This window comes from Balaenoptera physalus (assembly GCF_965194825.1).
Source record: "Balaenoptera physalus genome assembly, chromosome: 12".
In the NCBI taxonomy this organism is placed as follows: domain Eukaryota; kingdom Metazoa; phylum Chordata; class Mammalia; order Artiodactyla; family Balaenopteridae; genus Balaenoptera; species Balaenoptera physalus.
In genome coordinates, this window is record NC_138897.1 from 67,373,635 (window position 1) to 67,391,124 (window position 17,490).

The following is a 17,490-nucleotide window of genomic DNA, read 5'->3' on the forward strand; positions in this document are numbered from 1 at the left end:
AATTGGAAGTCTAAGTCCTAGGTAAAGCTCTCAACAGACTAAGAAATGGAAATCACCTACTTTTGTTATACACACACACAATACACACACATATACTCTCATACACACACATACACATAGACGCATACACACATGTATGCACATATTAATCTATAGCTTTTACTCTGAGTTTCCAGTATATCCAAGATATTTTGGCAGATCAAAGAAAACAGCAAATTTGATCAATTGCATGAGTAAAATTTAATGAAACCGATTATATGATATCACATGGATGTAAAAACCTCAGATGTAAGATCTAACTTTTCTTTCGATTGTGTGGGAGTTATAGACACTTGTTATGGACTGAATGTTTGTGTCCTCGCAAAATTCAGCTGCTGAAATCCTAACCCCGCAATGTGACAGTATTAAAAGATAAGGGCCTTTGGGAGGTGATTAGGCCATGAGGGTGGAGCCCCCATGAATGGGATTAGTACCCTTATAAAAGGGACCCCACAGAGCTCTCCTGCATTCTTTCTGCCAGATGAGAACATAGTGACCAGATGGTGTCTATGAACCAGGAAGCAATCCCTCACCAGACAGAGTCTGCCAGAGCCTTGATCTTGGACTCCCAGTCTCCAGAACTATGAGGAACGTTTGTTGTTTAGCCCCCCAGTATGTGGTGTGCTGTTATTGTAGCCTGAAAGGACTAAGACAGTATTTAATACATTTTTAGCAAGAATGAATGAGACCTCCATCTACTGTCCTATAATGAGATATGGCCATCTCCTGACAATGGGTTTAAATAGAATCTAAGTCAGAATCCTGGTCATCCTACAGGTGTGTGCTGGCAGCCAGGACTTTATTTGGACTAAAGATAAAACCATGCAGTTGGTCTTACTCATAACACAGCAGCTTTCTCTACTGGTGCCTAAGGGGACACCTAGTCACCACGTCCTTGCAAATTTTGATCCCGAATAGTCACATCCCACTAGGCTAGGCTGCGGATGTGAAGATGATCCCTGGGTGGTAGGGCACCAAGCCTTGGTTTCCAGTTGCACTCGCTGGTACGGAGCTGATAACCACTTCAGAGCGTGGAAAGTTTAACAGAGATGATGCCTACACAACACTGTCTACAGAGCTTTTTTGAATATTCTTCCTGTCATTATTGATATAATAATTCTCACCAAATGGTGGCAAAACAAATTCAGTAGTAATAAATTCCCATCTCACTGAACTTATTAGGTGTACATTCAGACCTGGATGTTGACAAATTCCAGTTTAAAATTCCCATTTCCAGTTCTTCTGCTTAACTTCTCTGTGTCTCGCATAACCATGTGCAAAAGGAGGGAGAGGGTCTCTCTGGGTCTCGGAAGCTCCGAGACCCAGACACGAATGTGTGATTCTGGGACCTAAGTTTAACTCTTGCTGCCCCCCTGCTTCTGGGAAATTGAGGGATGGGAATGAACATTTGCCGATTTTACAATTTGAGAAAGAAACACAACGATGTCTTCATCTAAACAAAGCTTTTAAAGTGGGGTTCAGGGACTGTGTTGTACTTTTGAATCCCCTGAACCTGCATGTAAAGTTTTTTTTCTTTATGTGCGTATGTGCATTTTTCTGGAAAGCGAGTCTATTACTTTCATCAGATTCTCTAAGGATCTGTGACATGACACTAACCCTTCTCCCCCCAAAAAAATTGTCAGCCAAGGATTTCTAAAGAATCATAATTGTTGATTAAAGTAATAATATTATGAATAATAATAGTGCTATTTTGGGCTTTCATAGAATAAATCAATGCCAAAGAGAAAATTGGAATCCAAGCTTTTTAGTTTAGTATCAGTTAAGATGGTTTAGTACTGGTTTCTTAGTTCAGAAGGCAAACCTGGGGTGGAGGTTTATTTGGGAAGCCCTTCTGGTAAGTACAAGAGGTTATGACCAGTGAGGGATGGAGAAGAGAGACACCCAGACAGGTGTCCTGTCTACAGGTCGCTGCCATAAGGGGTTCCTGGAAGCTTTTGCAGAAGCCTATGCAATGCCCTTGGGTTGTCCCCAGGACTGAGCAGGGAGGCGGCAGCCCTTGCCCATGACTTCTGCTGCTCACTGATGCTTCTGGGCCTTTCACCTCAGGCCCCTCCAGCACTGCCTGTGCTGGAGCGAATTTCCAAGGGGCAGGAGGAAGCCGCGGGGTGACAAGCAGAGAGCTGCAGGCACTAGCTGGAGAGACAGCAGCTGTGGGGTGGGCTCAGCCACCTGGACGAGACCCGTTTCATAATCCATCTTCTCCCACGCACCATGTCCAAGTATTCACCAAGCTGTGATTTCAAACTGTATTTCGTGAAACACACTTGGTTCACATCCTCTCTCTCATGTTCAATGTCACTGTCTAATTCAGACACTCGTAATCGCCCTCTGAACTCTTGCCATTGCTTTCCAGAGGATCTTCTGGCTCATCCTCTGGTCTGTGTCGCTGCCCACAGGATGTTTCCAGAAGCACATCCAACATCTTCCCCAGGCGTTACATCCTTCAAAGGCTCCCCGGCACTACCAGGTAAGAGCCACACTTCTGGTCTTGTCCGCAAAGTGCTTCCCGATGCGTTTTCACTGTCTTCAGTTTAATTTCCACGCTCATTTGCACCTCACGCTCCACCTCTGACAGGCGTACTCCAACGAAGCCATCCTCCAAAACCCTGCCTGGCAGCCCCTGAAGTCAAGCTTTCACAAACAACTCCCCCCTACCCCGACTAGGTAGCCAGGCTTCATCTCAATCCCACCCCCCCATACACACTGACCCAACCTTGCTCTCCTCCACTTCTGTGCATCTATCATTATATGGTATCTGGTACATAGTAGGTGCTCAAAAAACACCCTCAAATGATTGCACTAAAAGCAAGCATGAACTCACCCTATCACCTTTAACGTTTACATGTTGGTATTTTCTATCAGACCAAGACCATGTCTCCCCATCCCCACGCCCCCAGCCCCCAGCATAGTTATAATAATGCAGGCGCAGCAAACACGTGTGGACCCAAAGCATCATTAGTGCTGGCATGGCGGGCTGTAGATGAATGGGAAGCAGAATCACATAAACCTAAGTTCTCATCAGACCTCTGACACTCACTAGCTGTGTGATCTTGAATAAAATACTTAACCACTCTGGTTTTACTTCGCTCATTTGTAAAATGGGGATGGTACACACATAGATTATATGACTTCTTCCAACTAGACCCTCTCCTTTCCTGTAACAAGACTGTATATCCTGGCCATTCCCGTGTGACTGCAGGGCACCCCTGTAGGAAGAGCCTGCTTCTCTGATCATGACCTTGGAGTTGGCCACGTGACCTGCTCAGGCACCTGAAAGTAGCAGAAGTGGCCTGTGTCCCACCTGGGCACAGGCTCTAAAAGCCATGGTGGCTGTAGCAGTTTCTCCCCAGATGCAAGCAAGGCATCCACCAAATGAAGGCCCTGGTTCAGCCTGGATCCCAAAAAGAAGAAGGTGCTTGGAGAAGATCCACAGTCGATCCAGCTTTTGCAGCTGATGTTTAATATGAGCAAGAAATAAACCTCTGGTCTCTAAGTCACTGAGATACAAGGTTGTTAGCCAGAATAAGCTAGCAGAATCCAACTCTAGAAATGTTGTGAGAATTCCATAAACGAGATGAGCACTTAACAGAGAGCGAGGCCAGCGTATGAGAGATTTGAACAAATCTAAGTGCCTTCCCATCACGTTTGCATCTAGCCCAGGCGCGGGCACAAAGCAGAGGTTTGAAAATGTTCAAGTAAATGAATAAATAAATAAATTGGGCTTAATTTTAAACACCAAAGCACAGAAATATCCTTTACTTCCAGTCATTTTTGAATATAGATTATTTTGACAAAAATTTTGTATCATAATTTCCAAATAGCTTGCTAAAGTTTCCAGAAATATTTATATACAGTCTGAAAAAATTAAATAATTTAGAAGTTCATCTTGTGGGAAGCTAGCACAACAACAGGGTAAATCTTTTAATCACAAGACATGCACTGCGTGCATTTATATGCAAAAGTACTGCTATTTTAAAAGCTACAAGTATGACAACACACAACTACAACCCAACTAGGACCTCCCTGGTTTAACTCGGTAGACCACAAGATTATAGTAATGGTATGATTTGAATTTAATGTTTTTTCCTTTCTATGTGCTTCTCAGAGAAGTAGTATATAGAAATGCTTGTCTTGCTTTAAATTAATAGGTATTCATATTATCCACTTTATCATACAGACTTAGGAACTTAAAAATTTCAGAAAAATATAGCAGAAACTATAGAAATTAATATCTTTGTTTCTATCACAACTGATTTCACTTAACCATCTCATTTCATGGATGTGAGTTTTCAAATAGAAAAGCATATCATAAAGCCATCCTTGGAGTCTACCTTTCCATTATTTCTCAATATTTCACATAATATTACCTAAAGAAACAGCATTAATTTCAATTACACAGGGAATGAATTATACATAAAGCTGGAGGATAAAAACAAATTTAAAAATTGGCCTTAAATTTCCCAAGTAATTAATTCATGCTCCAAAAGAAAAGGCCAATAGAAATTAAAATGCATCAAGAAGGGCAGAATCCCTGTAAGTAGGGGCGAGGCCAACAGAGAAATGACACACTAATATTTATTTAAAAGGCCATTTGTTTATCAAACATTTATTAAATGCCTATTTGATGATCCCTGGGCTGGCACTAGAGGTTATAAAATAGTAAGACACACATCCTGCCCTCAGAAGCAAGGGTCTAGAATAAGACATATTAGTACACATAAGATCATGAACACACCTGGTGGCTTCGTGACAGGAGGTGACGGGAGACAGGGAGGGAGCCTGAGGGTTGTGGCTGAGCGGGTGGGGAAGGTCCGGGAGGAGGTGGAGGTTGGGTACCGGTAGCTGCTGTGTCCTGAAGGGACCACAGACACAAAAGGGGGAAAACCAACGAAACAGGTGCAGAGACACCTGCTAAGCCTCCCTGCTTCTGCTGCCACAGAATCGGGTCCTCAGGTGTGTCTCCCTTTATCCGATCTTTCACTTTGCTCACCTGGGTGGGTCAGGTGCAAGATGCCTCAGTGAACAAGACGGATACGGCCCTGACTGCACGGAGCTCTCGACCCTGGTACCGGGATCCCATCATGGTGTCAAACTCAGGGCAGGAGACTCAGCAGTTAGAGGAGAGAGACTCGGGAAGGTCAGGGAATTAAGTAACTGTTCACAGGGACACACACACTCAAAGCCCCTCTGCTCTGAGGCCTGAGCCAGCTCGACCTGCAGGCTGCCCCGTTCTCCTACAAGCTGCGATGTACTGATAAGAAGATGCTGGGGCCCTGGTTTCCTGCCTTCTGCCCACGTGCTTCCCCACCAAGGGCTCTGTCAACTCTTCACCAAACGTCTGATCAGTAAGTATGTGTCAGGCATATCAAGACAGACCCATCCTTCATGCCCCAGAGCGGGAGAAACACAGGAGAACAGCTGCAGTAATACTTACCCAGTACCAGCAAGGAGGCACGTGCAAAGTGTTACAAGAAGAGGTGAGAGCAAGCCGTCAGGCAAGGTTTCACAAAAGCAATGATGTCTAAAACTTGATGGAGGCGGGGAGCTCCCCATGGAACAGACAGTGGGGTAGGGGAGCCAACAACAGACAGGCAGTGGGAGGCTGCCCTCCGAGCACCACCAAGACACAGCCATGCTTCTAGAATCATCTCTACACCAGGGAAAAAATCCTAGGGATAACTGTGTTTCATCAGAGCAGGCTGCCTTCAGGGAGACCTATATTTTATTTTATTTTATTTTATTTTATTTTATTTTATTTTATTTTATTTATTTTATTTTATTTTATTTTATTTTATTTTATTTATTTATTTTTGAGATCTATATTTTAACATAGTCTTTGAAGGGGCAAGATATTTCATTCCACAATCCAAGCAGAGCATCAAATAAAATCATGTACAATAGGGTGAATACTAATGTAATCTGAGGTGCTGTGCTGATTATAGAGATTTATGAAGAATAACTACCTTGCTTTTTAAGTAAATAGGGGTGAGAAAGCAGTAGAAGATGGTTACTTTGAAAGAGGCATCGATAAGATTTCCCCGAGAGCAGGAACCTTATTTCTGTTGGCAGGTTACTGTGCACAAGCCCACTGACTCGCTGAAATATTTTCTCTCCAGTGAAAAGTGTAGCTTAAGAAAGAGAAGACCCCGTGCAGACCTCGCTCACAGCTTCCTGTGAGGACACTAGCACTTTCTGGTGGCTCCACTTCCTGTCCCGTCCTGCACACACAGCAGAGGGACATGCTCCTGGCCCCTAAGTCAGCACAGTGACTTGCTTTGGGCCATAAACTGTGACTTGTGGTGACAGATCCAACTTCCAGGCGGAAACACTTAAAATCCAGTGCGCAATTCCCCAAGTTCTGCTTCCATGCTTAAGCAAACTCAGAAACATCATGTCAAGACAGAAGTGTCACAGACTGAAGCCAAACAGTGACACACCTTGCACAGGCAACCTCCCCACGAAGTTGTCTGCCTCCTCCTCAGATTTTGCACAAACGAGAAAGAAGCATTTGTTGTAAGAAGCCACGGGGAATCTGGGACATTCCCTGGCTGATACACTTGCTTAGAACTTGCAGAGTATCAGTGCAGGGCCAGGGCCAGGCCCACCTGCATCACCATTACCTCAATGAGTGAGTGACTTACGCTTTGGAAATATTTATAATCAAAAGTTTAGAAAATCTGCAGGGAAACGTGAGCTTTCTGAATGAAATAAAAAATGTTAGGCACAGATATTTTTCTCCATAATGAGAACAAAAACAAAACAACTGAGTCTTCTTTTGTTATGCAGATAGCAATATCTAGGACCAGGTGTGGAAGGGGGTCTTGGGAGTGGAAGGGGGTTTTGGGAGTGGCACCAAAGTTATAGGAACCTATATCCTATATCCTAACCCGAGCCTTAACCCTAACCTTAATCAAAGTTATAGGGACCTGTATCCTATACCCTAACCCTAGCCCTAGCCCTAGCCCTAACCCTAACCCAAGTTACAGGAACCTATATCCTTCCTATGTCACAATCACTCCTCTGATGAAATCGAAAAATAAACTCCTGATATCGCCCACAGAGAGCAATTGTTTGCAAGGTGAACATAACACATTATCATGAATGCAGCCATATAAACTGTGACAATGTGTATTTATTCTGAGACGGTGTATATAATGGCACGGTTTCTGGGAAGGAAAGGGCTGCACACTGTCTCATCGTAAGTGTTACAGGCAGGCTCAATCCCTAGATCTTCCCTTGGATTACAAAATGTACAGCAGAGGACATCTTTGCTTTCTTTTTCTTGGAGAAAGCTTTGAGGTTTAGCTGACTCAGTCACTTTTTTTTTTAGATGTGACCACTTTAAAATACTCAGCTAGCCAACAGACTGATGGGCAAGCTTCAAAGGACATAGTGCTGAAAGGATCAATATCTCTTACAATGGCTCTAAAGAAGCAGATAGCTTCATTTAGGATATAATTGGAATTCCCTTTAAGAGAAAGACAAGGTTAAATTTGAGAAGAAATCAAGCAGGGCCATATTTAACAGCACTGCTTGACATGGTCTTTGCAACTGTAAATGCACAACAACCCCATAGATCAATATCTGCTCTGTATTTTAAGACACTTGATGCAGTGCAGAGATGGTTCCCCTGCCCTTAAATGAGGTAACACTGGACAACATGGGAAAACACAGGATGACATTTTAAGATAACATCTAAAAACAGGGATGATCTCTAAACTAAGACTACAGTTCAAAACTACAGCGTATCCTTAAAAATATTTTTATTTGTACATCTATTTGGAAGCATACCCATTTTAGAGAGGCATTATAATATGGAAATTTTACTGTCTGGCTTTCTTCAAAATGTTCATAAAATGAGAACAGCTGGAAAGACTTGAGACTAAAGATTATGTCCCCAGAGCTACAGGGATAAGAAAAATAAAACAACACAAAACCAAAGAAGGCTATAATTCAAGCATTCAGTGTGGTTGGGTGTAGAAATCCAGGCAGACCTTCACTTGAATGCAGGTCAATATGCGTGGCTATGACTCTCTGGGTAGCTACTTGATTTTCTTCCGGTTTCTTTCCCTGTGAGATGGGGCCCACAGTCTACAGTGTGGGTCACAAAGGATGGTCAGTAGCCAATCCTGCCAGCTTCCTGTTTTTGTAAATAAAGTTTTTTCGGAACACAGACATGCTTATTGTCTGTGGCTGCCTTCTGCTACAACAGAAGAACCTGAAATGTGGCCTATCCACCCAGTAGAGTAAAAGTTTGCCAGTCCCTAGTCTGTGAGGCTGTTGTATGGACTGGAAATGATTGGCACACGGCAGTTGTTTTCATTAAATCGTTATTCAAGTAAGCAAAAGGTTAAGATCATGCAAACTAGGAAGAATATGTTTCAATTGTCAAATCCTGCAGATCGATGAATCCTTAACCATCTTGGAAGAAGCTCGTGCCTTGAGTGCTTCATTCAGGAGACAGCAAAGAATCTCAGCCTGCACTTCGCTCTACAGAAAAATGACTCAGGATAAGTGCAGATTAAAAGGACACTGAGATACCATTTCTCACCTAACAGATCGGCAAAAAAATCTCAAGTTCGACAGCGTGTTCTGTTGGCAAGGCTCTGGGGAAACAACTGCTCTCATCCATTGCTGGCGGGGGGTGCAAACTGTGGAAATTTTAAGGAGAGAAACTTGGCAATGTTTAGCAAAATTCCATAAAAACTTATTCTTTGATTGTACTTGGGAACCTATCCCTCGGATATCTGGCAAAAATACAAGTGTGCACAAGGTTATTCATTTCAAGGTGTTTTGCTAAGAGCCAAAGGCTGGGAACTGCCTCAGTGTGCACCCTTGGGATAAATGGCTGACTCCAGGTCCAGAATACTGGGTGGGCTTGATAACTCCAGCTATGCTAGAAGGACAGAAACGATAAGGGACCAGGTGGCCTGCGTCAAAGGACAAGAAGTCAACATGAAGTTGCCCCCAATGGCAGAAAGGGAGCGATTTGAGTTTACATGAAACAGAGGGTAGAATGACAAGGTAAACAATGCCACAAACAGACACATCCAGACAAGACAGCGGTTCTACAAGACAGCTGAGCTGGTTTCCTCGGAAGCCAGGAAAGTGAAGAGAAACCCAACGAAGATAGGAGGGAATCAGGGGACACGATCCCAACACAGAGGCTTGAGATGTGACAACAGAACAGAATGTGTGGTGACCGCAGTAACTGGCCTTATGGTGGTGACCACTTCATGATGTATAAAAATATCGAATCATTATGTTGTACACCTGAAACTAATATATTGTATGTTAATTATAACTCAGTCAAAAATATTTTTTTAACTTTTTAAAACTGAAAAAATTTAAATGGAATGTGTGGGCTTTAGGAGCATGCTGATTCAAACCAGTATCTGTAAGGTGACATTTTTGAGATGATCAGGAAATGTAAACATTGACTGGGTATTAAATGGTGCTAAGGACTTACTGGTATTTGTATTTGGTACCACTGCGGCATCATGATTCTGAAAGAAAACATCCATTTTTTCAGAGATGTATACTGACTTAAGTAGGGATGAACTGACATGATATCTGAGATTTTCTTTACAATATTTTAGCCCCCTGCCCCCTAAAAATGGGCAAAGCAAGTATGGCAAAGTGTCCTTGAAGCTGGGCAACAGAAAACTGATGTTCAATTTGCTATTCTCTCCTCTTTGGTTATCATTGACATTTTTCGGAACACAAAAGAAGAATCAAGAGAAAGATGCTTTGGGGAAAGGTTTCACACAAGGTGAAGCTGCACATGATATTCCAGCGTTTAAGTTGATCCATGAGATCTGCCCATCCCAAGCCAACCTCCTCCGATAACCTCAAGGACTACCTGTGGTAACTCACTGGGAGATCAACAGTGACAGTGTTGACAGGATGTAAGGGTACAGAGAGAAATAAATAAACCTTTGAGTCAATTAAAAATGGTACCAGAAATGCTATCACAGTCAGCCTGGTGATGAGCTAGCTGTACTCACTCGCTAGTGGAGAAATAATGCACTTTAAGGTATTTTATTATCCCTTTTATATGCTCTAAGCACTCTGTCAGCTTGATCAATACACATAAAAACACATTTTCAATATGATGAAAAGAACTAGTCAAAAGCTACCTTTAGAGTAAAAAAAAAAAAAAAAAAAAATCACTTTTCTCTCTTTCAATAGCCGTATCGACATTGCAAGTTCAGTATGAGATGCTAAATGCCCTTTATGCTGCCATTAGGCCTATATTGACCCTACCTCCACATTTTCTGATGTTATAATGAGTATGCTTTTTCTCTTCTGGTGTAGAAATGCTTTTAGCGAAGAGTGACACGATCTCAGCCTTCCACTTTGAGCTAATAAGATTGGACAATTTTAATTATTGCAAAGATATCAATATAAGTATAAATTTCTATGTACTAAACCTGTAGAACTAAATATAACACATGACATCAGAAAGAGTTTACTCTCTTTTCTGCGATGCTCTAATTCTACAATTTACCTTTCACACTATTTCACAGTTGAAGAAGCATTTTCACATAAATTGCTCCATTTAATCTACATTTTCACTCTGTGTGCAGGCAACAATGTCATAAAGCAAAGGTCTACTTTACAAGGAAACTGAGGCTCAAAAATGATGACTTACTCAAGGGCACAGTCACTGAAGTAATGGTGTCAAGACCACCAATTTATAGTCAATGAACTGCTTGGAATAAAATAGGCCATAAGTAACCAAGCCCTGCTTACCTTTCAAAGCCGATCTGTCGGAATGTCTTTTCCCAGGTTGAGCCTGTAACAGAAGGAAGGGATGTAATTAATGCACATCAAGGATTCAGTTTTGCCCTGATTTTGCACAGCCTGGTAGAGATTTGCTTGTACATCTAAGCAGAACGACTGTCTTTCCTCAAAGGCATCCCTCCCCGCCTCCCCAGATGGCCTTTCAGAGACCAGCCCAGGTGAGTGCACACCACCACCACCCCCACCCCCGGTAACAGAGCAGACCAATAAATCGTTCTCTAAAAGCCCACATGTGTCCCAAGCAGAAAAATGTGTAATACTCTCCTGTTAAAAATAATGAAATAGTAGCAGATTGTAAGTTGCACTCTGCAAAATTCAACTTTTAACTTCACGTGGCATTTGGAAAGCTAGAGGGCACTTTGACATTCCAGTCCACTAGACACCATGGCTTTACCTCCTCAATGTTGAAGCACAGGATTTACATGTATTTTTTAAGCTGAACATTTTAATCGGAAGTCTCCTGAATGTAAAAACGCTGTTTCCAGTGACACAATTTGACGAATAGTGTATCCAAGTCCACAGAAGAATAGCTGGGTATAAAAATGATTTTCTACAATTTTTCCATGAAATAATTCTTCCCTACATTATAAGCGTAACAATTTTCTGAGTACTTTATGTAAAGAAAAGTGCTCATTTTTATCAAAGACCATGTCAATAAGAAGTCTGCATTCATAAGAGGTAAGGGTTCTGCTAACCCACACTTTGACATCTTCTCGATGCTCAGTCAGTGGCAACAATATCTTGATTTCAGTAACTGTTCAAGTAGACACCACTGCCCCCCCACCCCACCCCCCAGCCCTAAATCCATGAGCTGTGCTATGTACTAGTGGCGTTAATAACCACAGCAGATAATCACTACCTTTCTGTACAGTTTAGTCTTGCAAACAGGAAGTGGTGAATTCAGCACTGGGTCTCCGGAGGCAGTTAAAAGCCACCCTGCTTCTGTTCCTCAAGTCACAGTAAGCCAGGATGGCACTTATGTTTCTTTCTTGAGAACTCTGCCTCCAGTGCTTTACTCTCAGGTGGACAATCAGTGCCTCCTAGGCATTAGATAGACTTTCTGGAAAGACAGGAGATTATACAAAGTAGTTTCCTGGGCCCTCTCTGAGGACTAAGCTAGTCCCAAGGGAGCATGAATGTGGTGATTTCACTAAGGGACTTGGGTTCCTTCTACTCGGTTATGATGGAGCGTTTTAAATAATTGCTATAAATAATGCAGGACTAAATTTGGGATCAGAATTACACACACATGCGTACACACATAAATTTAAAGCAGATCAGGTTTATCTCCTCGGACGAAGTTACTCTTGCCCAGTTGAATTCCAATAGGCTTTGCTAAGTAGGAGGAAAAGACCTGGAATTTTAGTTAAGCAGCCCAGGAATTTCTGATGGCCCCTGAACCAGGGGAGTGGGCCCCATATGAATGTCATCTGTCCTCTGAGTCACATGCAAAACAATGGAGAATCCCCATCTCAGGAATTCCTGAACGATGGTTATCCTGCCCCTGAATACCAGCAATTAAGACACTGCCCAAGAATATACAACCTGAATCAGAAACCATGCTGAACTCCAGGACAGCTGGCAACAGTCTGGCCCAAAGTCAGAGGTGGGAGAGATTAAGAGCCTCACGCCAAGTGAGAAGCAGACAGTCTGTGCTCAGACCCAGTGGGGAAGGTCGGGGTAGGGAGGCATTTAGATGCTACTCTTCTTGACTTCTCTTGCTTTCATTGAGAAACAAAGCACCATTTAACTTTTTCCACATTTCCATTTTTTCCCCAGATCTTCTCAGCACATACTAAAATTGATTTTTTAAATAGACTCCATTTATTATCAAGGTAAAATAAAAATAAATGATTTTGCTATACTGCACATTCAGGCTCTTCAAACACAGAACTTTAATTAAGAAATAGGTTCCATTTTCATATTTCTGAGAAAAATAAACTTATTCAAAAAGGGCAGAACAGGGCTTCCCTGGTGGCGCAGTGGTTGAGAATCTGCCTGCCAATGCAGGGAACACGGGTTCGAGCCCTGGTCTGGGAAGATCCCACATGCCGCGGAGCAACTAGGCCCGTGAGCCACAGTTACTGAGCCTGCGCGTCTGGAGCCTGTGCTCCGCAACAGGAGAGGCCGCGATAGTGAGAGGCCCGTGCACCACGATGAAGAGTGGCCGCCGCTTGCCGCAACTAGAGAAAGCCCTCACACAGAAACGAAGACCCAACACAGCCATAAATAAATAAATAAATAAATAAATAAATAAATAAAAATTTTTATAAAAAAGGGCAGAACAAGGTAAAAGTTTTGGGGTCAAGACTTCCAGTACTCCTTAAAATAAATATTATTAACCCACTCAACCAAGCACAGTGGAGATGGGGGAACACAACTTCCTTCCTGTCACTAGAAGTCAATTTAATTAGTAATTTGAGCATCTTACATACCATAGGTGCATCATTGTTTGCTGGTGATCCTCTACTAAACATCTTAATACATTAGGTATGGGACTGAATATATTAAAATATGGTTTCTGCCCTCGAATACCACATACTCTAGAGGTTTGGGTTTTTGTGTCTTTTGTGAGCACTTAGTCATGGGGAAAGGAGAAACACAATAAATGGAACAGACATATCCAGATCCTTTGGCACCAAGAATATTTTTGACAGCCCATTATTCAGTTGCAGGGGAATTCTTTTACAGCCATTCACCATGTTTTACATGGTAAAGTAATATTATTCTCCCATGCCAGAGCAGTCCAACACAGAGAGAAAAGCAGAGAAAACAAAGTTGCTGGCAGACTTCCTTGATTCAACACTTTTTAAATGAGATTTATAATATGAAGTCTAGAACATGTTACAGTCTTCAGGTGAAAGCAAAGGACAGCAACAACGAAAAGAAGGGAAATGTATAGCATAGAGAAATGGATACAATTCACTAGAGGGGTTGTTCCTTTCCAATGTTAGATGAAGTAGTTAGAAATAATGCATTGCACTCTTCACTTTTAAAAATTAGTTACCAAAGGGGGAAGGTGAGGGGAGGGATAAATTAGAAGTTTGGGATTAACATATACACACTACTATGTATACAATAGATAATCAACAAGGCCTACTGTATAGCACCAGAAACTCTACTCAGTATTCTGTAATAACCTATATGGGAAAAGAACCTGAAAAAGAATGGATATACGTATATGTATAACCGAATCACTTTGCTGTACACCTGAGACTAACACAACATTGTAAATCAACTATACTCCAATATAAAATAAATTTAGATCTAAAATAAATAAGTAAATTAATTAAATTAAATAAGAATTTCCCTTGATAGCATTGGCATCTCAATGACAGAGCTGACATCTGGAGCAGAGGGAGGGTAACTGAGTCCAAAAGCTGGAAACAAACCCTGGGCTAAATGTCACTCAGTCCGCAGAGCAAGTTCCAGTGTCTCATCCATGTGTGTCTCAGGTGACAAAATATCCCTAACATCCTTCAGCACTAACACTCCAAGTGGGAACTGCCGTGCCCAGAAGTAGGGCATCTACTCCTGGAACGAATCGAATCCATTGACAGCTACTTCTTTACAAGGTGAACCAGGCTCTGTGCACCCATCCTCCCTCTCCTCCCTCTTCCATCCCATGTTCCTGCTGGCCTCAGCAGCTTCTAAGTTCCCATCTTTCCGCAACAGAAAGCAGTTTTGGAGACCTCCTTTCTTTGGGAACTACTTTGCCCCGGCCAATAAGCTGCTTCTGCAGGCCCCAGGGCATCCTACCTCCCACCCTGGCCATGGGGGCAGGGGATCTGGGCATCCTCGCAGCACCTGTCTCCTGGTCACAGGTGACCAGATGTGCATGTGATGGGCTAGGTCAGGCCAAAGTGGAACCTTCCCCAGGCAGGTAAGAAGCTCTTTTCCTCACCTGTTGGAGAACCAAGGTCATGTGAGCCCAGCCCTGACAATGTTCCCAATATGATGGCCACAGGGAGAACGCTGTGTAAGAGGAAAAAAGGGGTCCTGAGCAGAGGGAAGCCAGGAAAGAGGAGAGGGGGCTGTTGATGGCATCCCAGGGTCTGTGCCCAGCAGTTCTTGGTGTCCCCACCTTCCTGCCACTCCTGTTACAAGACAGGAAAATCTGTGTTGTTTCCTCCAGTGCTAAGTCTAGTTTCAAGTCTGACATTTGTATCTCGAAGAGCACCACATATGAACAAGAAAAATAAGATTTTAACAACACCTTGAGCGTCAAAATTTTAGGTGGGAATAAAAATATTTTTAAGAAATTCCAGCCTTTTAAAACCATATTTTAAATTAAGAGAAGGGACGTTCTCCCCCAGATTAACATAGCAATAGAAACATGTAAGCCAACACAAGGAAGGAACCTAAGTGTCCACCCACAGGTGAATGGATAAAGAACATGTGAGATAGATAGATAGATAGGTAGATAGATAGATACACAATGTAATATATATGTGTATATATATATACAATGTAATATTACTCGGCCATAAAAAAAACAAAATAATACCATTTTCAGCAACATGGATGGACCTAGAGATTATCATACTAAGTGAAGTAAATCAGAAAGAGAAAGACAAATACAATATATCACTTATATGTGGAACTGAAAAAATGATACAAATGAATTTATTTACACAACAAATAGATCCACAGACACAGAAAACAAACTTATGGCTACCGGGGGGAAGGGGGGCAGGCAAGGGATAAATTGGGAGATTGGGATTGACATATACACACTACTATATATAGAATAGATAATCAACAATGTTCTACTGTATAGCACAGGGAACTATATTCAATATCTTGTAATAACCTATAATGGCAAAGAATCTGAAAAAGAATGCATACATATATATATATGTATAACTGAGTCACTTTGCTGTACACCTGAGACTAACACAACATTGCAAATCAACTATAATTCAATTAAAGAAACCGGGTTACATTCACCCCCTTAACAGGTGCCCACTTATACATATCAGCTAATTTAATCCATGAGGTCAGTACTATTATTATCCCTCTTTCGGGTGATAAGCTGAGGGGTTGGGGATTCGGGACTGCAGACCCAGCGCTTTATTTAACTCCCTCCCTCACTGCTCTGTCCTGCATGGGGGTCCTGTCCTTGTCTCTCCTTCCTTCTTCCTTTTCCTCCTTCCTATCATTTGTCTCTTGCCCCAATCTGGTTATAATATAGATTCAAAATATTTCATTTTTAGCGCCACAAAGTTTTGTGTGTCTGGTTATTAACTTAAGAAGCACAAAGTGCCTACAGCAGACGTGCTGTGTCATCAAACCCCTCCTCTGGAACCCGCGAGCTTCTTACTGCGGTAATTTTGTTAAACACTCAGTACGCCCAGCAGGAGCTCAGTCTGTACAAATACACATAGATATGTACCTGATACAAGATTGAGCAGGACTGATTATTTTTTATTTCATCTAATTTTTCTTTAGTCGCGGTTTAAAACCACAGGGCTTTGACTGTTACTTGAAACCAGCCATCTGAGTTCTCCCAGCCCGAATCTGGTCGTCTGTATTTTTTTAGACAAATTACTCTGGGGTCTTTATAACACCAAGGGGTTTTCCACAGCTCCCATTCAGTTTGTAATTTCATTTTTTCATAAACATTATTGAACATGCAAAAATCTCTATCTTGATGTTATAAATTGGTTACTCACTTTGTTATGTTTCCTCATTGATTACTTTTATCAATAATTTTAAAATCAACTTATTGCTCAATTTCTAGTACAAAAATGCAACTATAAGTTTCATAATGCAGTTGGAAAACTGGTGGTCAAATGAGGCACAGATTTTTCTCCTAATTGAACAGTTTTACACCAAGTGTGTCCCAGACATTGACAGCCACTTGAACTTGGACCTGCACCTCTGCTTTTTCCAAAATAATTAGCAGAAAAGGACTAATAATACATGGGAGTGGTAGATTTTTGCCAGCATATTCCTATAAAAATGGCAGCATTTTCATATATCATAGGGGCTGCCAGGCAGCTGAACATGGGACCTGGCACAGAAATTGGTGATGAAACAGTCAAATACCAGGAAATGTTACCACTTATGAGCTTTCTGGCAGAAGCTTCATTGACATTATTTTTAACTGTTTAAAGGAAAAGATTTTCCTACCCAATCGAAGAGTCAAGATTTTACCACACATTGAATGTTGGACAGAATGTGAAATTCTAAGAGGAAAATAGATTCTTCTCAATTGACTAGTAGTGATATTTTACTTTGCAAATGTTAAGATGCTCTTGTGTTGAATTGTACCTGAACTCCATCAAACCCCAGGAATGGCTGCTCTAATGGGTGATGTGTATCCAAGCAATGCAATTTTCCCAGACAAGGAGCAATTTCAGCATTTTGGGTGAAATGGTGAGATCTGCAAAATTCTCTGAGTCCTAATTCCCAGGTGATATTTATCATTAGTGAGTTAAAAGTAACTGCAAAAGATAAGGATAAGGAAAAAAATCTTTACCATCCCTTAATTAATACTTTTTATATTAAAAGACTTATACAGGTATATTTTTTAAAGCATCATTTTCGCCTCTACCTAATACTCTTGTTTTGTAATGTCCATTATCCCCTGCTCTGATCATCAGTATCCAGATGACATTG

At 41.8% G+C, this 17,490-nt stretch overlaps 1 protein-coding gene across 5 annotated transcripts in view; it reads right to left on the bottom strand.

Moving 5' to 3' along the window:
* The window catches only part of PIEZO2 (piezo type mechanosensitive ion channel component 2), a 343,647-nt gene that overhangs the window by 163,304 nt on the left and 162,853 nt on the right, over nucleotides 1-17,490 (bottom strand). For all 5 annotated transcript variants that reach the window (XM_082416414.1, XM_082416413.1, XM_082416415.1 and 2 more), the window contains exon 4: nucleotides 10,816-10,858. In XM_082416414.1, the coding sequence (XP_082272540.1) occupies nucleotides 10,816-10,858 (43 nt within the window). The remainder of the gene's footprint in view (nucleotides 1-10,815; nucleotides 10,859-17,490) is intronic.